The sequence below is a fragment of the Mobula hypostoma genome, chromosome 11, assembly GCF_963921235.1.
Source record: "Mobula hypostoma chromosome 11, sMobHyp1.1, whole genome shotgun sequence".
NCBI lineage: Eukaryota > Metazoa > Chordata > Chondrichthyes > Myliobatiformes > Myliobatidae > Mobula > Mobula hypostoma.
This window is the reverse complement of record NC_086107.1, coordinates 48,736,094-48,763,024: the sequence shown is the minus strand read 5'-3', so window position 1 is coordinate 48,763,024 and position 26,931 is coordinate 48,736,094. Positions and strand designations below refer to the sequence as shown.

Here is a 26,931-nt window from a genome sequence, read left to right as displayed (position 1 = left end):
CTTCTTAACTGTGACATATCAGAGATTTAAATTTTTTTAAAGGCCTCCATCAGAAATCAGATTTATTATCATTATTTTGTATGATATGAAATTTGCTACTTTGTGGCAACATTAGAGTGCAAAGACATAGTTGTTATAAGTTATAAAATATAGTAAATAGGGTAAAATGAAAGAATAACGAGGTAGTGTTCATGTTTTCATGGACTATTCAGAAATGTGATGATAGGTGGGAAGAAGCTACCATGTTGCTCCTCTGTTTGTCCCCAACACAATTCCTGCAAGGTATCCCTGAAGATGTTAGTACAAACAGCACAGTCTATATTACTAGCAAATATGTTGCCTGATACAAATACGGAGCCTGTGATTTGCAATTTGCAGACCATTTGGGTGTTCCAGTGCTCTGTGGTGTCTGAGGATTCTGGGAAGCAGAGGCAACAAATCTAAACCTCGTAGCTAGAAGCCTGCAGGACAGAAACCAATGTTCAACTCCATTTCGCTGATTAAAGCTTCCATTGCTTGCTGATTAAAGCAACGAGGGAGATTGAAACATCGAGGAGAATGCGGAGGGTGAGTGCCAGCTGCCTACCTTTTGATCACTGACAAGGTCACTCTGCTACGGAGAAGGTAGACTGCCTTTTGATCGCTCTGCTGCCTCAAAGGTAAAGGACTGTCGTTGTGCCCGGAGAATGTTACCCAGGTTTTCTGCATTTTGGATATGGATTTGCACTATAGACACTCCCACCCTGCCCTCACCCATTTACAGATTTTTTTATATTCTATATTTTTCGCCCGGTCTTTCTCACTTTTTTGTGTACGGGGGAGGGGGTTATGGGGGTCGATGTGCCTGCTCCATTTTTGTTCAGGGAGGAGAGATTTGGGCGTTGGTCATTGAGTTGCCATTCTTTTCTTTCTTGGTTTCATGGCTATCTGGAGAAGAAGAATTTCAGAGTTGTATACTTTGATAATAAATGAAGTTTTGAAACTTGACTTGAGTTTTCCTCGTTTACTCATTCCATAATCAATTTTAATGTAGCAATACAACTGATACTATTTACTAAAGGAGAACGTTTCCCTTGAAATCTTTCAAAGTGAATTACAAATTTTAAAATAACACACACAAAATGCTGGAGGAACTCAGCAGGCCAGGCAGCATCTATGGAAGAGTACAGTTGACGTTTTGGGCAGAGACCCTTCAGCAGGGCTGGAGGAAAAATGCTGAGGAGTAGATTTGAAAGGTGGGGGTAGGGGAGAGAGAAATACAACATGATAGGTGAAACCTGAAGGGGAAGGGATGAAGTAAAGAGCTGGGAAATTGATTAATGAAAGACATACAGGGCTGGAGAAGGGGAAGTATGATAGAATGATAGAAGAGGACAGAAGGCCATGGAAGAAAGAACAGGGGGGAGGAGCACCAGAGGGAGGTACTGGACAGGCAAGGAGATAAGGTGAGAAAGGGAAAAGGGAATGGGGAATTGTGAAGGGGGGTGGAGGTGGAGGGCATTACCGGAAGTTCAAGAATTCGATATTCATGCCATCAAGTTGGAGGGTATCCAAAAGAAATATAAGGAGTTGCTCCTCAACCTAAGTGTAGCCTCATCACAACAGTGGAGGAGGCCAAGGATAGACATATTGGAAGGGGAATGGGAAGTGGAATTAAAATGGGTGGATACTGGGAGATCTCACATTTTCTGGTGGACGGAGCGTAGATGCTTGGTGAAGCAGTCTCCCAATCTATGTTAGTTCTCACCAATACACAGGAGGCCACACCAGGAGCACCGCATACAGATTTTAAACTTTTTTTTACTTTAAATTTTTTTTTAAGTTGCTCATAAAAAATTCATTCGGGATATCTGCAGAAGTAAATAGTTAATGATTCCATATTGAAACTGTAAGCTTGAGACAGCCTCTCATGCACCAGGAATCTCACTATTAATATCCCAAGGATTAAATGACTCAGGTTTTCTTTTCCATAATCTTGCAGACACCAAAACCCACCAGTTGACATTTTATGACCCCTGGGTTCATCTCTAAAGTGTGACTCACTCCATCTCTGTGTCCTTGTTTAGCCTCTGACCATGACCTTCATTCTCCGACTGAACTCTCATGCAACCTTTTCACTCTTGCCTCCCCCTTTCCTCTGCACCAGTATCAGTGGCACTGCAAAGTGATTCACAATGGAGAATCAAATGTTGAGTGATACAGAAAGAGCTACTCAGCACAACTGTTGAGAGATGGGATTAAGGTTATCAAGAGTATCAAGTCAGTGTATTTTGCAGCAGTGCAGAGTTCAGTATCTCCCAGCAGATATCATGCCGTGCTGGAAATTAAAACACTGACCATCCTGATCCCCATGTTTCTGATTCACACTGGGTATTTCCTGACTAATCCTTGAAGACCTGGATTCAAAACATCTCCGTCAGCCCATACACAGAAGCACTTGTTTTGCAATTTGCTCCTCCAGTTCGGTCAGTACTCAACACCTCATAGTCTAACAGTAACTATAAATTGCTATTGGATGACGGCTAATTTCAGACACATCTCTAATGTTTGTCCTTATATTATAATGTATTGCATAGTTTAAGCTACTGCCGCCCGAATTTGCAGATGTCAACCAGCTTTTATGAAGAGAACTGCACATTATTTCACAAAATTGGCTAGGGAATCCAAGCAATGCTTCCCAACTTCTAAGCGCTTCCTTAGTGGGCCCTACTGTAACCAGAAATATTGCTTCTCAGGTCACAGCACCTGCACATCCTAAAGTAAACACCTTACGGTCCAAGCATTTGGAATGCGTATTTGTAAAGTACTAGGCGCAGCATTGTCATGTTGAAATAATTTATAAAATTGGAAATATGTTTATAAACTAAAATAACAAACTGTCTTGCTCTGAGACAACAAAATTAGACAATCTTCATGTAATCAGCACTTTATTATACTGTCTCAAAATACTCCAATGAATCATTGGTGATGACTGCAACATTAAGGAAATGTAGGAGGAGGAGGCAGAGCTATCCCTTCAGATTGTCCCATGATTCAATCAGATTACAGAAGTTCTGTGCAACACACACAGAACGATGGAGGTACATAGCAGGTCGTGCAGCATCTATGGAGGGAAATAAACTGTCGACATTTTGAAATGTCTGCTGGTCATTTCTCTCCATAGATGTGCCTGACCTGCAGTGTTTCTCCAGCATCCCCTGCACATTGCTCACATTTTCACGGTCTGCAATCTTCTTGTGGCTATATTAGTACAGGTCCACAACCCTTTATCCGAAATTCTGAAATCCAAAAAGCTCCGAAAACCGAAATTTTTGGCGCGCCAACAGCTGACATCACCCAGGTGTGACATGGCAGCACTAGCAGAGGCCGCCAGACGTCAGTTGTGGCTCAGCGTCCGTACTGGTAACACATGCATTTGCTGTTCACTAATATTTTGCGTTCAACTGTTGACTTTGTGTTTAATTTCACCGTGAAAATGTCAAAAAGAGCTGCAGATACCCCTACAGGTAACAATGAGAAAAGAGAGAAGGAAGCATCTATCATCAATAACGCAGAAAGTAGAGTTATTGCAGAAGCTTGATCATGGTCTGTCTGTGCGGCGTCTTACATTGATGAATTTGCCAAGAAAATATCTGATGAAAACCTTAGCCCTGAACAAATTTACAATGCTGATGAATCACTTAACTATATGTTCTGTGTTCACTGTAGACTTTGTGTTTAATTTCACTGTTTTTTTTTAAGCGTGTCATACCAGACATTCAGCCATTCTTGGCTGGCACGTGGTGCCAGGATTAACCGGGTCACGTTATGAACATTCCTGACTCGACCTTTGTACTTTTTACGAGGCCAAGTGGCTAGCTCGACACTCAACCCGGCACGGATGGAAAGCGTGCTCGGGAGTGGCCTGCCCTGGATTCGAACTCGGGAAACTTTGCTCGGGAGTCCAGCTGTGAAAATGTTAAAAAGAGCATGGAACGGGAAAACACGGAAGTTTTCTCTCCGGCACTCGGTGTTTGAGCATGCACATTTTCTTGTCATTATTCAGTATAATACAGTATAACAACTATTTACATAGCATTTACATTGTATTAGGTATTAAAAGTAATCTAGAGATGATTTAGAGTATACAGGAGGAAGTGCGTAGGTCCAGAACTCCCCCGGGTCCTAAAGTTATTTCCTGGCATAATTTACATATCATTATCTATTTATTTATAATTTTATATTGCTATATCTATACTCTATTCTTGATTGGTGCAACTGTAACGAAACCCAACTTCCCTCGGGATCAGTAAAGTATTACTATGACTACTAAGTTCACCGTCACTGAGACAGGTTGAATAAGGAGGGATTCTGAAATCCGAAAAATTCTGAATTCTGAAATGCAACTGGCCCCAATGATTTCAGATACAGGATTGTGGACCTGTACTAACCCTCAATCCTGATATTATGCCAAATTAAAATGCCAAACTACTTTGAGATTTTTGCATCTCCAATTACTATTGCTTTCAGTATTGTATCTTGGCAACATTCCTGAACTGCCTTGCTTTGATTTTCTAGTTATGTCCCTTTGCTCAAATTCTCTTTGTGTAGCCGATGAAACTCTTCAATCATCCTGAGCACTTCACTTTGAATACTTCTTAATCAACGCAAATAATCTATATTATCCTCTCCTTGGGTTCAGTACCTTACTCTGAATCTGCATTAGTATCAAGGCCTTCTACATGAATTGTAAGATGGGTGGCCAGGATTATTGCAATGCTCCATACGGGATCTAATCATAGTGTTATATAGCGTAGTATAAATTTTACCTTTTTGATTTCCAATAAGGCAGCCAAAGTGATTGCTCCATTTATATGCCATGGCATTGATAACATCTGTGAGAACTAGAATTAGTTTAATACCCAGTCTGAAAGTATTCATCTCCCTATGTGCAGTGCACCTTCAGTAAATAACTGGAGAGTCACATTCAGTGGTGTGTTGAGTGCTGATCAGTGCATGCAGTGTTTGCTGAAGATCTTACTGCAGCTGGGTCACTCTCAGCTAACCTTACTCTTCTCGTACAGTCCTTCTTTTCTCCCAGTACTAACAGCAAAGCTTGCCCCAATGCTGAGCACAGGTAGCAACTCCTGTGAGAATATCAGAGGCCACATGCGTTGTTACTTTTATTGGCGAAACAGTAAAGGAAAAGAAAGGTATAATGGATTAGTGTTACTACATAAGAAATTCAGAGGATGTAAGTTCCTATCCCACTGTGGAAACTTGCAAAAGTCCATTCAAGAAACTTGGAAACTGCTGGGCTTACAGTTGAACACAACATCAAGCCGCCAAATGTTTGAGAATCCTTGTTAGCTTGCTATTGTTCTTTGGTTATCCCGTCTCCTTCTAGTGTACATATGACCAGATCTATGCTGTGCCAGTGGTGCTTCGAGTGATGACCAAGATCTGATAATCACAAGCCAGTCAAATCTAGGTCATCCACTGACCCACTGACTCCGAACTTCCAAGTACTGAACAATAGACAATAGGTGCAGGAGTAGGCCATTCTGCCCTTCGAGCCAGCACCACCATTCACTGTGATCATGGCTGATCATCCACAATCAGTACCCTGTTCCTGCCTTCTCCCCATAACCCTTGACTCCTCTATCTTTAAGAGCTCTATCTAACTCTTTCTTGAAAGAATCCAGAGAATTGGCCTCCACTGCCTTCTGAGGCAGAGCATTCCACAGATCCACAACCCTCTGTGTGAAAAAGTTTTTCCTCAACTCCGTTCTAAATGGTCTACCCCTTATTCTTAAACTGTGGCCTCTAGTTCTGGACTCCCCCAACATCAGGAACATGTTTCCTGCCTCTAGCGTGTCCAATCCCTTAATAATCTTATATGTTTCAATCAGATCCCCTCTCATCCTTCTAAATTCCAGTGTATACAAGCCCAGTCGCTCCAATCTTTAAACATATGACATTCCCACCATCCCTGGAATTAACCCAGTGAACCTACGCTGCACTCCCTCCATAGCAAGAATGTCCTTCCTCAAATTTGGAGACCAAAACTGCACACAATACTCCAGGCGGGGCCTTACCAGGGCTCTGTACAGCTGCAGAAGGACTTCTTTGCTCCTATACTCAATTCCCCTTGTTATGAAAGCCAACGTGCCATTAGCTTTCTTCACTGCCTGCTGTACCTGTATGCTTACTTTCAGTGGCTGATGAACAAGGACACCCAGATCTCGTTGTACTTCCCCTTTTCCTAACTTGACACCATTCAGATAGTAATCTGCCTTCCTGTTCTTGCCACCAAAGTGGATAACCTCACATTTATCCACATTAAACTGCATCTGCCATGCATCTGCCCACTCACCCAACCTGTCCAAGTCACACTGTATTCTCATAACATCCTCCTCACATTTCACACTGTCACCCAGCTTTGTGTCATCTGCAAATTTGCTAATGTTACTTTTAATCCCTTCGTCTAAATCACTAATGTATATTGTAAATAGCTGCGGTCCCAGCACCGAGCCTTGTGGTATCCCACTAGTCACTGCCTGCCATTCTGAAAAGGACCCATTAATCCCTACTCTTTGTTTCCTGTCTGCCAACCAATTTTCTATCCATGTCAGTACCCTACCCCCAATACCATGTGCTCTAATTTTGCCCACTAACCTTCTATGTGGGACCTTATCTGAAAGTCCAGGTACACTACATTCACTGGCTTTCCCATGTCCATTTTCATAGTTACATCCTCAAAAAATTCCATAAGATTAGTCAAGTATGATTTCCCCTTCATAAATCCATGCTGACTCGGACCTATCCTGCTACTGCTATCCAAATGTGTCGTAATTTCATCTTTTATAATTGACTCCAGCATCTTCCCCACCACTGATGTCAGACTAACTGGTTTATAACTGCCTGTTTTCTCTCTCCCACCTTTCTTAAAAAGTGGGATAACATTAGCTACCCTCCAATCCGCAGGAACTGATCCTGAATCGATAGAACAACATGTACATTAGTAAGCAACATTAGCAATTAAACTGCTCACCCACATTTCACTATGACCACAGAATTACCATTCCAATACTATTAATGTGCTGCTTAAATCACAGGGGGAAATGTCGACCCCTAGACTTGGCTCATCACACTCTGGTTAAAAAGATAATGAAGAACATTAGGAAGTGGGAAGTGAAGTAAATGCTGTAAAGTCCAGAGCTCAGTTGTGAGTCATTGTGACAGATGTTTTGTGAAAAGCAGAGGCGAATTCAGTCCTTTGGAAAGATGGTGATGTCATGCTTTCTATCAGTATCACAGCTAATCCTCTGCAATGTCACCACAACTCCTATCATTAGAGTTATTGGAAATAAGTGGGTGTAATCTTTCTATTTGTGGTATTTGTATCATTCTGTTGCAGCTGTTATTCTGAAATGGCTAATACTAATTCACAAATTCTGATCAGTCATGTTCCATCTTACTTAAAATGTTGCACTAGAAGGATTCAAATTCACAGGAGCATATTCACAGTTTAAAGTTCAACACGAATTTATTATCAATGTTTGAATGTGTTACAAACATACTACCTTCAGGTTAATTCTCTTGCAGGCATTTAAAGGTAAAAGTAGCAGCAGAATTTTATGGAAAACTACACATAAACGAAGACTGACAAACACCAAGGTGCAAAGACGAACTCTGCAAATAAAAGTAATACTGAGAACATGAGTTGTAAGGAGTCATTGAGACTGAATCTGTAGATTGTAGAATCAGTTCAGAGTAGTAGTTAATGAAATTAGCTACACCAGTTCAGTAGCCTGTTGGTTGTAGGGTAATAACTGTTCCTGAACCTGCTGATATGGGAACCAAGACTGCCAAACCGCCTACCTGATGGCAGTAGCATGAAGAAGGCATGCATGAATGGTGGGGATCTTTGATGATAGATTCTGCTTTTTTAAATATGATTAATTAGGAAGATTTTGGTGCATTAAAACCTGATTATTAATCCAGAAGAACACATCGATGAGCCACTTAATAGATCACCAATGCATCAAGGTGGAAAGCATTCCTGGAGTTGTGAAAGCGACAAATGCATCAAACAGGGTTCTTGAACAACTTTAAGGTGGCTCTTAACAGAAGGTCAAAAGTTACATAACTCTGAATACTCAGGAGTCCCCACACCCAGAATACCTACACAGTCAATGGTAAGGGTCAGAGGATTCTCTGACACAGGTTCCATTTGTGAGGGAAGGGCACTGTGGAAGATTAGGAGGGTAAGGAGAAGCTCCAACTCTGGCTAATGGCGAAGTAAGGTAGTCAATGGTTCTTAATGTTGTGGGACTTCCTATATCGATGGAGAACTCTGCTTGACCTGTCTGATTTTGGCATGGTGATTGATTTTCTTATGCAGGTCACAGAGAGACCATGGGGGTGGGGGATGCTTGGGTTGTCTAGGTTTAGCCCAGCACTTTAGAATAAGTGGTAGGTATTATCACTGTGCCGTCCATCCATAATGTATAAGCCCTTCACTGTGTGGTGACCAGGAACAACGCTGAAGACTGCAGATGGACGACTGCTCTCTCAGGCCCTGTATATACCCAAGGTCCCAGAGATAACAGACTAGAAATCAGAGACCTGACTGAGCCAAGGTGCCTTAGACCCAGAGACTGGGCAGGGGCTGAGACCAGGACTCAGGGACAGAAATCTTTCTGGTTCTGGCTCCTGAAGCTAGAGGTCCAAGAACCAGATTGGGTCCAGATGAAGGACCAGGAAATAAATGGCCCTGCAAATCAGAATGTAGACACCAAGACTGCGGCCAGATTAAGGTGAGGATGGGGCTAGAGGCCAGGGACACTATTGAGCTCATTTCACTCTTCTGAACCTGAATATAAATCCAGCTTGGGTGCATGTGTACAGATCTGGAGGTTATCTGTCTGACATGAAAACAGTGGAGTACAGAATCAGCCGGTATGCATGTACTATTGATGTCACTTGTCTACCACTGTTTCCACTAAGATGCAGTACTGGTGGTACACATTTCTCTCTGACACAAACTATATTGTTAAAAAAGGGATCATTGACATGACGGCTGTAGTATTTTTTGAACAGTAATTCCTGCCCCATCTTCCATTTCAGATATAACTCCTGTTAGAAACCAGCACACATACATGAACTTAAGGGATTCCTATGTGAATCTAATACTGAAAATTAGGTATTGGGGATGGGTATAGAGGTAAAGTGACCCACTATGAGATTGACTATCTGGAAGGCACGTGCAAACAGCCAGCTTTATTAGAAACATTAACTTTTATGTACTCTATTTGAATGTCATGGAATGTTGCCTTCTGAAATGATTTCTGAATGTCACAGTGCTTACATTGAGGGCCACAGTGCTTTTGAAAGGGTCAGATTTCAACAACAGACAGCAAGCAGATCTTTCACAGTAGGGTCCCAATCTTAAATGATACCTCTACTCCTCTCACTATAGATGCTGCCTGACTTGCAGAGTGCTTCCTTCCATCATTTGCTCCTTATTTCTGATTTGGTATTGATATTGGTTTATTATTGTCATCTGTACTAAATACAGTGAAAAGCTTGTTTTGCACACAGATCAAATCATTACACAGTGCAATGAGATAGGACAAGGTAAATAACAGAATGCAAATTAAAGCCTAGCAACAACTAAGAAAGTGCAATGCAGGGGGGCGTCACGTGATGACGTGGGATTGAGACATGTAAATCCAGCTCTCCCGCAACAAATCAGTAAAGTACCGTTTAAACAAAACAAAGTTAATAGATATTTTCTGAAAACTATTTATAAACTTTGTAAGCCTACTTTACGATATGCCTCCTAAACCGCAACAAAAGAAGTCTGCTGTTGTGAAGCAGCCGCGAGAGGGGAAGAAAAAAGGGCCTACTGCAACGATGGAGCCTTGGACTCAGGTTGGATCTCCTTCGGTAGAACAGGGAGCAATGGCGGTGGTAACGGGTTCTTCGAAGAAGACACCGGAAATGCGCATGCGCAAAGAAGAGCGCATGCGCAAATTGACACAACGCAAACTACAAGAACCGACAGCCACTGCAATTAAAAATGACTCAGAGTCAGAACTGGATTCTGCAGAGAACACAGATGAAGAAGAGGAGGAAGAATTGGAAGCGATTGGAAGTAAAGGAGATGATAGAGACATAAGAGAGGCTATATTGCAATTAACGGCTGAACTAAGAAAAGTAAGAGAAGAGCTTAGAGATACGAAGATGTGCTATAATAAAGTTATGGAAAGACAGGACAAAATGGATTAGAAGCTTCAAAAGATGGAAAGAGCAATGGGGCATATGAATGATAGAGTGGAAAAAACAGAAAATGATCTGCTTGTCTGGAACTCGGAAATAAATCGACTCTTGGAGAAAGTGGACATGTTGGAAAATTTCAGTAGACATAATAATATTAAAATTGTTGGTCTTAAAGAAGGTACGGAGGGAGAAAAACCAATAGAATTTTTTCAAAAATGGATCCCGGATGTTTTGAAAATGGAAGAGGAGGTTCGACCAATTGAAATTGAGCGGGCACATAGAGCTCTAAGACCAAAACCAAAAGATGACCAATATCCACGATCGATTTTAATAAAATTCTTAGGATTTCAAGGCAAGGAAAGGATTCTACAGGCAGCTGCTCGAGCTGCCAAGGATAGAAAAGGGCCTTTGATAATTAAAGGGAACAAAGTTTTTTTCTACCCTGATAAAAGTTATGAACTTTTGAAGAGAAGGAAGAAATTTAATCCAGTGAAAAAAACCCCATGGGATCATGGATATCAATTTCGAGGGGGGTAAGAAAGGTTAAAACTGGAGGAATATTAGTTGGGAATAGTAACATTAATTTTGCCTATATATATATATATATATATATAATTTATTTTGTTGCGGGGGAGCTGGAAGAAGCACTGATCGATTGCTACGCTAATCATGTGTGCAAGCGTGGCTTTTGCCACGACCCATAAAATGGAGGGGGGTAGTGTTGTGTATCTTTTCATTCACAACATTAGTGGGGGGGTATTTTGTTTTTTCTTTTTTTGTATTCTTTCTATCTTTTCTTTTCTTTTTGCCTGGAAGGTTGGGAGGGAAACACATAGCAACATGGTGAAGTTTAAAGAGATTCCCCAAGGGACTATGAGAGTTGAGAAGATAAGTAATGTTTTAGATTGGAGTAACTTTGTTAAGAATAATGACTAATTTATTGAATTTTTTGAGTTTTAATGTTAATGTTAATGGGCTTAATGGACCAGTGAAAAGAAAAAGAATCCTAACACATATTAAAAAAATGAAGATAGATTTAGCTTTTTTACAGGAGACGCACTTAACAGAAACAGAACATCAGAAACTAAAGAGAGATTGGGTGGGAAGTGTTGTTGCAGCTTCATTTCATTCAAAAGCGAGGGGAGTAGCAATTTTGATCAATAAAACGTTACCAATTAGAATACAAAATGTAATAACTGATTCTGTGGGGAGATATGTGATTATACATTGTCAACTTTTTTCTGAATTATGGACTTTTATGAATATTTATGCACCAAATGAAAATGATGCAAAATTCATACAAGAAGCTTTTCTGAATTTGGCGGATGCACATGAAAAAATATTAATTGGAGGAGACTTTAATTTTTGCTTAGACCCAGTCTTAGATAGATCAACCAAGGCTGTTATAAAATCGAAGGTAGTAAATTTAACTTTATCATTGATGAAGGATTTAAATTTGATTGATATATAGAGAAGAATCAATCCTAAAGAAAGAGACTATTCGTTCTATTCCCATAGACATAAAACTTACTCAAGGATAGATTTGTTTCTATTATCAATGCATATTCAACACAGAGTGAAAAATATGGAATATAAAGCAAGAATATTATCAGATCATTCCCCTTTATTAATGACAATAATAATGGCTGATAAGGAAGAAGTGGCTTATAGATGGAGATTTAATTCAACATTATTAAAACGTCAAGATTTCTGTGATTTTATGAAAAAGCAGATTCAATTTTTTTTGGATACAAATTTTCATTCAGTGGATGATAAATTTATATTATGGGATGCGATGAAAGCATATCTTAGGGGCCAGATAATAAGTTATACGTCTAAAATTAAGAAAGAATATATGGCAGAACTAGATCAATTGGAAAAAGAGATTACAAAAATAGAAAAAGAATCTCAAAGATATATGTCAGAAGAAAAACGAAGACAACTTGTCAATAAGAAGTTACAATATAATACGCTTCAGACATATAGAACGGAAAAAGCAATTATAAGAACTAAACAAAGGTATTATGAGTTAGGTGAGAGAGCACATAAAATTCTTGCCTGGCAGTTGAAAACAGAACAAGCTTCCAAAACAATAAATGCAATTAGAACAAGGGCAAATGGGTTTTAGAGTTAATCAGGAGGAATACAAAATTATTCTTTTTGCCGATGATGTTTTGATCTATTTAACAAACCCACAACATTCGTTACATAAATTATCTTCTAGATTGGATGAATATGGGAAGGTATCAGGTTACAAAATAAATTGGGATAAAAGTGAAATTTTACCTCTTACTAAAGGAGACTATAGTCAATGTCGATTAGTAACCCAATTTAGATGGCCGGTAAATGGTATAAAGTATTTAGGTATAAGACTTGATAATGATGTAAAGAATTTATATAAATTTAATTATTTACCACTGTTGGAAAAAATTCAAGAAGATTTTGACAAATGGATGATACTACCAATAACATTAGTAGGTAGAGTCAATGTTGTAAAAATGAATATATTTCCTAGATTACAGTATTTGTTTCAAACATTACCAATACAATTGCCACAGAAATTTTTTCAAGAGTTAAATAAATGTGTGAGAAAATTTCTTTGGAAAGGTAAAATGTCAAGAATATCATTGGAAAAATTGACATGTAAATTTAGGTTAGGAGGGTTACAACTTCCAAACTTTAAAAACTATTATAGAGTAAATCAACTTAGATTTATTGCATCTTTCTTCGATGATCAAAAACCAGCATGGATTAAAATAGAACTAGATAAGATAGGAGAAAATAGACCTGAAGAATTTATATATAAATGGGAATCTAAATGGATACGGGAAAAGAAAGAATCTCCTATATTAACACATTTGATTGATTTATGGAATAAGATAAATGTTGATAATGAAACACAGAAATCTCTATTAGCAAGGAGACCTTTGTTTCAAAACAGACTTATTCCTTTTACAATGGACAATCAACTTTTATATAATTGGTACCAAAAAGGGATTAAATTTATAGGAGATTGTTTTGAACGAGGTATATTGATGTCATTTGAACAATTAAAGGATAAATATAAAATATCTAATAATACTTTCTTTTGTTACTTTCAATTAAGGGCTTACTTAAAAGGTAAGCTGGGTCAAACAATGTTTTTGCCAAAACCTAATGAAATTGAAATTTTAATTCAAAAAGGGAAAATTAAGAAATTTATTTCTTGTATGTATAATTTGATTCAAGAACAGACAATTAAACAAGGAACCCATAAGTCAAAGCAAAAGTGGGAAGCAGATTTGAATATTAATATTGATGAAACAAATTGGTCAAGACTCTGTCTTGACAGTATGACAAATACAATAAATGTTCGACTTAGATTAGTACAATATAATTTTTTACACCAATTAGATATTACACCACAAAAAATAAATAGATTAAATTCAAATCTATCTGATAAATGCTTTCGGTGTAATCAAGAAATTGGTACTTTTTTACATTCTACTTGGTCTTGTTTTAAAATTCAACCCTTTTGGATAAATTTAAGAGTCTTATTGGAACAAATTACTGGAACTCAACTTCCACATAACCCTGTATTATTTCTATTAGGTGATATTGAAGGGATAAAACCGAAACTTAAATTGAATAAATATCAGAAAGAATTTATAAAAATTGCATTGGCAGTAGCTAAGAAGACTATAGCAGTTACTTAGAAATCTGATTCATATTTAAGTATGGATCGTTGGAATAATGAAATGGCTAGTTCTATTCCACTCGAAAAAATTACTTATAATTTAAGAGATAAATATGTAACATTTTTGAATATTTGGTGCCCTTATTTACAAAAGATAGGATGCATATTTAAGTGCTCCGATAAAGACCTTGGTCCCTTGGGGAAAGTAACGAATAATTATACCAAATTTATTTTGAATCCCATGGAGCAATACCCAGGCGGTTCTTTTCTTTTTTCTCTCTTTCTTTCTTTTTAGGTAGGACTATATATATGGGGGGGGGAGGGTTAAGGGGAGGGGGGAGGGTAGACTTTATCTTTTCATGTATTCTTTTTGAAAACTCAATAAAAATTATATTACAAAAAAAAAAGAAAGTGCAATGCAAGTAAACAATAAAGTGCAAGATCTTAACAAGGTACATTGTGGGGTTAAGAGTCCATCTTATTGTAGTAGGAACCAGTGAAAAGCTTTATTACAGCAGGATTGAAGCAGCCATTGAGCCGGGTGGTATGTGCTTTCAGCTTTTTGCATCTTCTGCTCTATGGAAAAGGGGAGAAGGGAGAATATTTGGGATGGGTGGGGTCTTTGACTATGCTGGCTGTCTAGTTTTTTTCCTTTTTTTTTCATTTTAGGAATATAGTGACGGCATACCAATGTTACATGCTGACTTGAAAAATAAAGCAAACCACAAAATGCTGGAGGAACTCAGCAGATTAGAGAGCATCTATGAAAATGAACAAAGAGCCAACATTTTGGGCTGAGACTCTCCTTCAGGACTGTAAAGGAAGGGAGAAGATGCCAGAATAAAAAGATGGGGGAAGGGGCAAGAGGATAGTTAGAAGGTGATTGGTGAAGCCTGGTGGGTAGGAAAGGTAAAGGGCTAAAGAGTTAAGAAACTGATAGGAGAGGAGAGTGGACCATAGGAAAAAGGAAAGGAGGAGCGGCCCCAGGGGGAGGTGATAGGCAGATGTGAAGAGGTAAGAGGCCAGAGTGGGGAACAGAAGAAGAGGAGAGGGGAAGGGAAAATATTTTTAACAGAAGAAGAAATTGATAGTCACACCATCAGGTTGGAGGTTACCTAGAAGGAATATAAGGTATTGCTCCTTCACAATTAGGGGGAACTCATCTTGGCACAAGAGGAGGCCATGGACAGACATGTCGGAACAGGAATGGAAATCCGAATTAGAATGTTTGGCCACTGGGAGGTTCTGCTTTCGGCGGATGAAGCAGTGGTGTCCGACAAAGCAGTCCGGCAATTTACGGCTGGTATCACTAACGTAGATGAGGCTGTATTGTGAGCACCGGACACAATAGACAACCTCAGCAGGAAGGCGTGGCACTTTGGCTGCTTGCAGGGATAGGTGCCAGGAGGGATGGATGGACAAGAGAATCACAGAGGGAGCGATCACTGCAGAAAGCGAAGAGAGTGGGGGGGAGGAGAAAGATATGTTTGGTGGTAGGATCACTTTGGAGGGGGCGGAAACTGCGGGGGATAATGTGGTGGATGCGGAGCTTCACGGGTTGGTAGGTAAGGACAAGAGAAACACTATCACTTATAGGGCGACGGAAAGATGGATGTTCGGGAAATGGAGGAGATGTGGATGAGGGCACTATCAATGGTGGACAAAGATAAGCCATATATAAAGAGAGATTAGAGTTCAGAACTCAAAGGTTGGGGCTGGAAATAGTTGTCTGAGGTAGAGTCAGCTCAAGACAATGTGCTTGCTGCCACAGGCAAGCCAGTCTTGTGGTCAGAATCACCAGCTCCAGCACTTTCAGTAAATCTCTAGCATGGTTCCCATTCTGATCTCTGCACAATTCTTCCTCAACATATTTGGGTAGCTTAGAGCCAGGAAAATGTCCAAGTTATTGTTTGCAATGGTCAGAAAGAGGTGTCATTGCACTTGAGGCTATCAATGTTTTACATAAAGAAGTTAATGGAATGTGAATGATTTGAAGTGCATTCTTCTGCAGAATGGCAATGTATCCATTGACAGGGTTCAGAATCAGGTTTAATATTACTGGCATATGTCGTGAAATTTGTCCAGCACATTGAATCCTTGCAGTCAGAGCCTGTCCATTAACTGAAGGTTAGTATACCACAATGAGCCTATTATCATTGTTTCAAGACCTACCTATTAAGAGAACGTCAATGAAACACAGCAGAGTCGGGTGGCATTGAGCATGATTGTATTACAGTTCAGGGCGTCAGAATTCAGGGTTCAGTTCCACCTCTGTCTGGAAGGAGTTTGTATGTTTTCACCGCAACTGCATGGGTTTCCTCTGGCTTCTCCAGTCTCTTCCCACAGCCTGGAGACGTACCGGTTACTGGTTAGTAGGCTATTTGGTTATTGTGAATTGAACTGTGATCAGGCTCGTGTTAAAATGGGTGGTTGCTGGACAGCGCAGCTTGTCAGGCCGGAAGGGCCTGATCCATACTGTATCAATAAATATATTGAAATTTATTATATATTGTAACATAAGAAAACGAGAATTAAGGACAGAGCTTGGCCCTTTGAACCTGTTTTTATATGTGTAGCCCCCCTGGCCAGCCTCAGGGTCGCTCAGCTCGCTGTTGTCTAGGGAAACAGCCCTCGGCCCCGCCAAACTGGGTAATAGTTTGTGTGGATGCTGTGTGATGTACCCAACCCCGCCCAAATAACAGACAATACACCAGATACAATTAAGTGATTTACAGTTTATAGATATTACTGGAACTATATAATTAATAGAGAACAAAATATAAAAGGAAAATAAAAGGTGCCACACTTATCAAAGTTCAATCTCTTCGTGCACAAATGGTTGGAGCTCAGGACCCTCCTTCTTCACCCTGCGACCCTTCGGACCACCTCGACCTGCTGCCTGGGACCAACAACGGTGGTCGATTAGACGCTCCACACAAGTCTGTCTCCGTCTCCTCTCCTTGCCAAACACCCTGGAACTCGGACTCCTGCTCGGCATCTGACCCCATTAGCGGACTTACAGCACCTTGTCCATCCTCTGTCTCTCTCTCCCGCCTTCTGCCCAAAAACCCGCGCATCACACTAACTTACAGACACACAGAAAGAATAACATCTATCCAAATTGGTTTGTTCACCCTCTTATCAGTAACATGATCCAAACAAACTTCTAGCGGGAAGACTTTCTCAGCAGTTAACATAACAAAGAAGCCATTTCAATTATAATGTAACAAAGAAGCCATTTTAATTAGACTACACAGTAACATAAAAGAAGAAACCCCTTACATATGCTTTTCAAATTTCTAGTTCATGTTCTTTCTCATCTCTATGTTCCTGTACTAACACCCATATCCCTCGATTTCCTTACAGCCAGAAGTTGTTGGGCAGCATCACTGACAACAGGGGCATCTCTTCCCAATGAGCCTAACACTTACTATGCTGGTTTTGAACAGAAGGAGACTAGAACGTCACACCCACCATGAGTGCCTTGAATAAACCTGTGTCCACAATCACTATTGCAAATGTAGGATTAGTCCTCTTGGGGAGTGAATCTGCAGAAAGCTTCTGGCCTGAACAACCATGTCCTTTGTTCCCGCACAGATCATCTGCCAGGGGTATTTGTAGATATTCCTAAACCACTCGCTGTTTCAATCTGAGGTTCCCACCTCCCTTAAAGGCCACTATTGTCCCGGTACCTAAGACATACAAGGTAAGCTGTCTTCATGTCTCCTCCCCATTGATTCTGATATTACCATCATGAACTGCTTCAAAAAGCTGGTCATGCCAAATATTAACTCTAGCCTCCTAGGCAACATATCCCACCCAGACATTCCCTCTTCTCCCCCTCCCATCGAACAAAAGATAAGAAAGCCTAATACAAAAGGACACAAAAGCTTCTTCCTTTCTGATATCAGATTTTGAATGGTCCTTGAATCCTACCTCACTGCAGGTGTCCCCCGCTTTTCGAACGTTCACTTTATGAAACCTTGCTATTACGAAAGACCTACATTAGTTACCTGTTTTTGCTAACGGCGGAAGGCATTTTCACTGTTACGAAAAAAGGCAGCGCGCAGAAAAAGGTAGCGCGCGGGAAAAGCAGCGCGCGCCCTGAGCAGCCAAGCTCCTCGCCCGGAACTGCATTCTAGCCGGCATTGCTTAAACACGTGCCTGTGAGCATCTGTGTTTTATGTCAATTTATTTTGAGCATCTGTTTGCAAGATGAGTTCTAAGGTATCGGAAAAGCCTAAAAGAGCTCGTAAGGGTGTTACACTTAGCATAAAACTAGACATAATTAAGCATTTCGATTGTGGTGAACGAAGTAAGGACAAAGTGAGTTTGGCTTGTGAAAGTTGACGAAGATGATGTTGAAGAGTTTTTGGCATCCCATGACCAAGAATTGATAGATGAAGAGCTGATGCAATTGGAAGAGGAAAGGATAGCAATCGAAACTGAATGCAATAGCAAACAGATTGAAAGTGAAGTCGTCCAGGAACTGAACGTGAAGCAACTGCATGAGATGATAGAAAAATGCGCAAGGGAAAGCAGTCAAGCATACTGTCGTTTTTCAAGTCTTCCACATCAGCCACAGCAGATGATGAACTTCGACTATCGACATCGAGGCAGGCAGACATAGAAGAAGATGATCGCCTCTGATCTGGGCAGACATTTATGTGCCGGGTGGCACCTAATTAATTAGCTTGTTTATTTTGGGTTTTTTTTCTTAAATATGTGTTGGGTACGTCCCGACTACCACTGTATCGCTGCATTCTCCGTGGATTGGTATTGGTTCGCTGCCCGGCAGTTGGGGATCACTGCACCACCCCAACCTCCGATGACTCAGCCTAACACACCATCATCAGTGTGCTCGGCGCTGTCTTCCTGATTCCCGTAAGTGATACTACACTGTACATAAATTATTTCTACTTTATATAGGCTGTGCATTTTTATGCATTATTTGGTATGATTTGGCAGCTTCATACTTTAAAGGTTACTGGAGAGAGTGTTTCTGCCGAGAGTGCTTGTGTGAGATTTTCGCCACGGAGAACAGTGCGGCAATGATTGTAGAAAAGTATTTCTACTTTATATAGGCTGTGTATTTATCATGTCATTCCTACTATATGTTACTGTTATTTTAGTTTTTATGTGTTATTTGGCATGATTTGGTAGGTTATTTTTGGGTCTGCGAACGCTCACAAATTTTTCCCATATAAATAAATGGTAATTGCTTCTTCGCTTTACGACATTCCGGCTTACAAACCGTTTTATAGGAACGCTCTACCTTCGGATGGCGGGGGAAACCTGTATTTCTATTTTGCAGTATTTATTTATTTTGTAACTTACGGTCATTTTAATGTCTTGTACTCTACTGTTCTGCAAAACAACACAGATTTTGTGACATACATTAGTGATAATAAATCTGATTCTGACTATTGAGCGGTTCCCTAGTATTATAAGATGGACTCTCAACTTTGATCAATCCAATTATGATCTTGAACCTTATTCTGCACCTGCACTGTATTTTCTTTGCAGCTGTTACACTTTATTCTGCATTCTGTTATTGTTTTACCTTGTTCTACCTCAGTGCACTGTGCAATGACGCGATCCATATGAAGCGCGGGCACAATAAGCTTTCCACTCTGCCCAGGTATTTGTGACAACAATGAACTAATTCCAAAGCCAACTGAGTGAACAGCACCAACAGCCTGTCCTGATCCAGCTGCATAGACACTATGGCCAAGGAAGCTCACTAGCATCTCCACTTCTTCAGGAGGCCAAAAACAAAATGTCATGTCCCCTCTGACCCAATTCTTATCAATGTAACATAGAAAACATCCTATCATGGCTTGACCACTCTGACCATGACCACAAGAAACTGCAGAGGGTTATGGACACGGCTTGGCATATCACAGAAAACAGCCTCCCTTCTGTGGATTGCGACTACACTTCTTGCTGCGTTGGTAAAGTAGCCAGCATATCCAAAGACCCCACACACCCCTGATATTCTTTCGTCTCCCCACCCCACCCCCACCAGGCATAAGATACAAAAGTCCGAAAGCACGTATCACTGTTTCTACCCTGCTGTTATGACCATTGCCCAGTTCCCTAATATGGTAAAAATGGACTCTTGACCTCATCTTCTACCTTGCAATGACTTTATTACTTATTGTCTATCTACAGTGTACTTTCTCTGCAACTTTAACACTTTATTCTACTCTCTTGTTTTACCTTGCATCATCTCATTATATTCTTGTAATTGCTTTGTATGAATAGTATGCCAGACGTGTTTTTCTTTGTACCTCAGTATGTGTGACACTAATAAACCAATTTCCGAATCAAACAAACTGATTTCATGCCAGCCACCACATGAACAGTATCACCACATGAAGCTCAGCAGTTCAGGAGAAAATTCAGTAATTTGATCCAACGGATTCATGTGGGAGATGATGTCCCACAACATGGCTTCCCATTTTGAATCAACTAACTCAGCACAGATTGTGATTCAAATCGTTGACCTTTCTGCTATTAGATCAAGTAGGGCATTTCCCTAAAATAACAAGTTATGACCTTGTTTTGAAGTGAAGAAAAAAAAGTAACCTTAACTCAGTTCATGGATCTTCATTTCTAATTCCTCAAGAAATTTGCCAAAAGGATCTGGTACTTAGAACCAAAACAATGAAGCCATAACACTCTGCTACAATTCAGAATTAATTTGTATCTTCAGGATAACACACTTCATATTGGTCAGTTTCTAAAGACAAAATTGAAAACAATGGAAGCAATCACAACCCCTCTGCACTCTCCCTTCTTCCCACCAATAATCCATTCAAATATGAAGCCTACCCTACCAAATATCAATTCTATACTCCAACCACCCAGTGACCGCACTCCACCTACCCCCAGTAATTTGGATCACCTGGCATGCTCTTCCTTGATCTCATCCATCCATTTATCAAATAGTCTAGGTAACCCAATCTCCAGGCCTTTTTCTTGCAAATCACAGTTGCAACCTGACCTAATGCAATCTCCCAGTAAAGAATATAAAGGAAAGTTCTGAAGAGTCCAAGGCCTCTTTCATGGTGCTTGATACCTAGAACTTCATTCATGACTGTGTTTTCCCTTGAGAAGTCCTCAAACAAAATGATCATTGGCTACTGTGAACAAACTACACAATGCCTCTTCAGAGTGGCTGACCAATTGCTGGTCTAATGAACCCAATTCATATACTGCAGAGTAAGCTCGCGTTACAGCTATTTGCTTTACCTAAGTAACATGATTTGATACTTCCAACTTCTCCTGCAAGCTGGTTAAATGCAGTTGTAAATTTCCTGGTTGGAAATTGCATGACATTCAAAGAGATACTGATTTCTCTCAGTGAACATGTTTTTATTTACAATAAAATAATTTCCATGAGATGTCTTTCATTGTACCTTTGACTAAAACAACAACCGAATAAACTGACTTGGAAGAGGTTGCATTTCCCTGAAAAAAAATGTCAGATTCAAATTTTGTTATAAAGATGAGTTGGAACTGAACAGGGTGGGGAGGGGGTGGTTAAAATGCTTAAAGGTATTTTCCCAACCAAGAGGCTGTATAAAATGAGCAGGTGGTAGAAATTCATTCTCGTTTTTAATCTGCTAAACTGCATGCACAATAGTAGAATCAACATATAATTGCTTCTAAAATTCAAAACTTGAGAATGAAGTATCACAGTACTGCACTGCACACGATGCAAACAACTGGGAAGGGTTTTCCTTACTTGTTCTTTGCTACAATGCACAACATTACCTCAGTGTTGTCTTGGTCGTTCTGAGGCTATGATATGGTGTGGTTTTATTCTGCATGTCGTCATTTTCAACTTCATAATGATGAAGCTCAGTCCATGATCTGGCTGGATTGGACAGCTTGGCCTCATTCTCTTTTGGTCTCTGCATGGAAGACAGTAAAATAAGGACTCCGTGAATTCAGGTTTCAAACATAATCTGATTAATTTTTAAATTCAATCATGTTAGTACAGGGGTCTAAAACGTCTCCCCCCAACATCATTAATAAATGCCCTTAGATTAGACACAGGATAAAGCTCTTGTTGGATAAACTAGAGTTTATTACCATCCTCAGGGCAGCACGTTGTACATCTGGAAGGTTCAAATTATCACACAGAACCACATACAAAATCCTGGAGGAACTTGGCAGGTCAGGAAGGGAATAAACAGTCAATGTTTCAAGCCGAGACCCTTCATTAGGACTGCAAAGGAAGGGGGAAGTTGTCAGAATGGAAAGGTGGGGGAAGAGGAAGGAATACTAGCTAGAAGATGGTAGGTTAAGACAGGTTGGGAGGGGGTTGGAGGGTGGTTGAAATGAGAAGCTGGGAGGTGGTAGCTGGAGAAACTGCTGAAAAAAAGGCATCTGATTGGAGAGGAAGGTGGGTCATGGGAGAATGGGGAGGAGGTGAGGAAAAATTACTGGAAGTTAGGGAAACCGATGTACATTCTATCAAGTTGGATGCCACCCAGATGGAACATGAGCTATTGCTCCTCCAAGTGCTCTCATCGTGGTAGTAGAGGAGATCATGAACTGACGTGTTGGAATGGGAATGGGGATTGGAATTAAAATGGCTGGCCACAGAGAAGCCCTGCTTGTTGCGGATGGAGGGAAGGCACTTGACAAAGCTGTCCCTCATTCTACATTGGAGGGTTTACTTTGTTACTTCACCTGGAAGGATGGTTTGAGGCACTGAATGGAGGTGAGAGAGGAGGTGAATGGGCAAATGTAGCAATCTTCCACTTGCAGGGTTACGTGCCAGGAAGCAAATCAGTGGGGAGGGATGACTAGACAAGGGAATCAGAGAGAGAGTGGTCCCTCTGGATAGCAGAGAGTGGAAGGGGGAGGTAGAGATGCATTTTGTGGTAGGATTCTGTTGAAGATGCTGGAACTTGTGGAGAATGATCTATCACACAGACCTCCTTATGATAATATCATGCAATTTCAACAAATTATATCAAATCTAGTCCAGGTGTTGGGAACTGGATTAAAATTTGCCACACCCATTTATCAATTTTAATATCCAGATTGCACAAAGCTTTACCTACATGCAGTCCACCTACAAACCCAAAACTCAATAATCAGCTACTTGTATAAAGCACTGTTTCATTAGCATTACTCTGACAATTGTAAGTCAATTGCAACCCCCCCCCCCCAATGCTGTAAGAGTCACCATGTCTAAGTTGGGTGCTATGCAAATATAATAGTTAACAATGGCATCTCACGGTGAATGAGTCAGAGAAAACAGGTCAGAGGAGGAGATTACTGTCCTTGGAGTTCTTGAAGCAAAAATATGATTGTGATGGACAGGTGAAAGAAAATGATTTATTTATCAGCACATCTCAACAAGTGATCGATTTCACCACTTAAATGAGTCTACATTCCAACAGACCAAGAGTGTCAAATGAAGTTGCACACATCAAAATTGCTGGTGAACACAGCAGGCCAGGCAGCATCTCTAGGAAGAGGTACAGTCGACATTTCGGGCTGAGACCCTTCGTCAGGACTAACTGAAAGAAGAGCTTGTAAAAGATTTGAAAGTGGGAGGGGGAGAGGGAGATCCAAAATGATAGGAGAAGACAGGAGGGGGAGGAATGAAGCCAAGAGCTGGACAGGTGATTGGCAAAAGGGATAGGAGAGGATCATGGGACAGGAGGCCCAGGGAGAAGGAAAAGGGGGAGGGGGGGAAAACCCAGAGGATGGGCAAGGGGTATAGTCAGAGGGACAGAGGGAGAAAAAGGAGAGAGAGAAAGAATGTGTGTATATAAATAAATAACGGATGGGGTACGAGGGGGAGGTGGGGCATTAGCAGAAGTTAGAGGAGTCAATGTTCAAGCCATCAGGTTGGAGGCTACCCAGATGGAATATAAGGTGTTGTTCCTCCAACCTGAGTGTGGCTTCATCTTTACAGTAGAGGAGGCCGTGGATAGACATATCAGAATGGGAATGGGATGTGGAATTAAACTGTGTGGCCACTGGGAGATCCTACTTCCTCTGGCGGACAGAGCGTAGGTGTTCAGCAAAGCGGTCTCCCAGTCTGCGTCGGGTCTCGCCAATATATAGAAGGCCACATCGGGAGCACCGGACGCAGTATATCACACCAGCCGACTCACAGGTGAAGTGTTACCCCACCTGGATGGACTGTCTGGGGCCCTGAATGGTGGTAAGGGAGGAAGTGTAAGGGCATGTGTAGCACTTGTTCCGCTTACAAGGATAAGTGCCAGGAGGGAGATCAGTGGGGAGGGATGGGGGGGAACGAATGGACAAGGGAGTTGCGTAGGGAGCGATCCCTGCAGAAAGCAGAGGGGGGGGAGGGGGGACTGGGGGAGGGAAGGTTGTGCCTGGTGGTGGGATCCCGTTGGAGGTGGCGGAAGTTACGGAGAATTATATGTTGGACCCGGAGGCTGGTGGGGTGGTAGGTGAGGACAAGGGGAACCCTATTCCTAGTGGGGTGGCAGGAGGATGGAGTGAGAGCAGATGTGCGTGAAATGGGGGAGATGCGTTTGAGAGTAGAGTTGATGGTGGAGGAAGGGAAGCCCCTTTCTTTGAAAAAGGAGGCCATCTCCCTCGTCCTGGAATGAAAAGCCTCATCCTGAGAGCAGATGCGGTGGAGACGGAGGAATTGCGAGAAGGGGATGGCATTTTTGCAGAAGACAGGGTGAGAAGAGGAATAGTCCAGATAGTTGTGAGAGTCAGTAGGCTTATAGTAGACATCAGTAGATAAGCTGTCTCCAGAGATAGAGACAGAAAGATCAAGAAAGGGGAGGGAGGTGTCGGAAATGGACCAGGCAAACTTGAGGGCAGGGTGAAAGTTGGAGGCAAAGTTAATGAAGTCAACGAGATCAGCATGCATGCAGGAAGCAGCGCCAATGCAGTCGTCGATTTAGCGAAGGAAAAGTGGGGACAGATACCAGAATAGGCACGGAACATAGATTGTTCCACAAAGCCAACAAAAAGGCAGGCATAGCTAGGCCCCATACAGTTTGGAGGAAGTGGGAGGAGCCAAAGGAGAAATTATTAAGAGTAAGGACTAATTCCGCTAGACAGAGCAGAGTGGTGTTAGAGGGGAACTGATTAGATTTGGAATTCAAAAAGAAGCGGAGAGCTTTGAGACCTTCCTGATGGGAGATGGAAGTATATAGGGACTGGACATCCATGGTGAAAATAAAGCGGTGGGGGCCAGGGAACTTAAAATCATCGAAAAGTTTAGGAGCATGAGAAGTGTCACGAACATAGGTAGGAAGGGATTGAACAAGGGGGGATAAAACCGTGTTGAGGTATACAGAAACGAGTTTGGTGGGGCAGGAGCAAGCTGAGACAATAGGTCTGTCAGGACCTGCAGGTTTGTGGATCTTGGGTCAAATGAAGTTGCTTTAGTTATTGTTACTGAATTAGCAATAAGTTCTATACATTAGAAAAGGGGAAAAAAAAATAGCATGCATGTTTCAAAACAGAATAAAGAATAGAAAATGCCCTGGACACACAATAAACTATGAATCAGATACAAGAAATGTTTCTGATAGGGTCCTCCTTGAGAATATGGACTGACAGAACGGGTTTTCCTATTTCTTACTTTTTTGACATAGATGGAGACTATTTGGTTCAGTGTTAATGCTGACTCTCCGAACTACTCTCCCACTTATTTCTAAATAATTATTGAATCTCACGTGCTTCAAGTTTAAAGTACTGCTTTCCCGATGATCCCCTGCACATCTTGACATCTATTTACTAATGATTAACATACAAGTGCATACATCAGCTGTGTCTCCCTCATTCCTCCAAGATGGAGGGGGGAGTCTCAGTGTGCATCTCAGTGTGGTGTGCAAATTGTCCCGTATCGGACCGCAAAACACTCTAGCGTGTGATGAAAACTGCCCAGCGGATTATCGGCACCCAATTGCCCACCATTGAGAACATCTACCATAATCGTTGCCTGGACAGGGCGAAAAGCATTATCAAGGATGCATCTCCCACCCTAACCATGGACTTTTTACTCTCCTCCCATCTGGTAGGCGCTACAGGAGCCTCCGTTCCTGCACCAGCAGGCACAGGAAGAGCTTCTTCCTGAGGCTGTGACACTGCTGAACCTCACATCACAGCGCTAAGCAGTATTGCACCCATATTTATGTGTGTTTTATATTTTATATTTTTGTATTTTATACTTTTATATATTTTACACTTTTTGTATTTTATATTTGTGTGTTGTAGCACTTTTTATTTGCAGTTATTTTGTAAATAACACTATTTCTGGTTAGATGCTAACTGCATTTCATTGGCTTTGTATCTGTACTCAGCACAATGACAATAAAGTTGAATGTAATCTAATCTAATCAAGATGAGATTGCCCTTGCCCTACTAACCAGGCCCTAGAACCTGGCTTGGTGACGACAAGATGGTTATTTGCTCACTTCCACTGATACCTCTGCCTTATCAGTCATTCACTTCTCACCCTTACCCAAGACAAAGGGCGATTCACCATTATGCTTAGCATGATGATAGGGATCGGCTTAGACTTGTAACCACTGACCTTGCAGCAGTGGAATCAAAAAGTAGTAAATATTTGGGCTGATCTGGCTTTAGTGAAGTTATATTTCTTGATCCAAATGGCTCAGTCAGTATCCCTTATTGTCACATCAAGGATCTGAAATAAGCCAACTCACAATGAAATATCACACCTTTGGCATTAAAAGCACTCAAATATAAAGAAGCACACCCTGGAGAATGGTAGAACAATATGTTACAGTGCATCTGGCATTTAATGCCCACTGACACAAAATGGATGATGTGTTCACTACTATCACCAAGTAGCCACATAAGCCTCTACTTTTGCGAACTGACATATTTAATTTGATTATCTTAACTTTTCTTAGCGCATTTCAGCAGGAGGCTTCTGGATCCAAGGTATACCATGAAGACTGATGATAGTGATATTACGAATGAAGATTAGGAGTTGT

The 26,931-nt window shown here is 41.0% G+C and overlaps 1 protein-coding gene across 2 annotated transcripts in view; it reads right to left on the bottom strand.

The window, feature by feature from the left end:
- The window catches only part of lsp1a (lymphocyte specific protein 1 a), a 191,446-nt gene that overhangs the window by 67,826 nt on the left and 96,689 nt on the right, over positions 1–26,931 (bottom strand). For both annotated transcript variants that reach the window (XM_063062014.1, XM_063062013.1), the window contains exon 4: positions 21,725–21,864. In XM_063062014.1, coding sequence (XP_062918084.1) covers positions 21,725–21,864 — 140 coding nt within the window. The remainder of the gene's footprint in view (positions 1–21,724; positions 21,865–26,931) is intronic.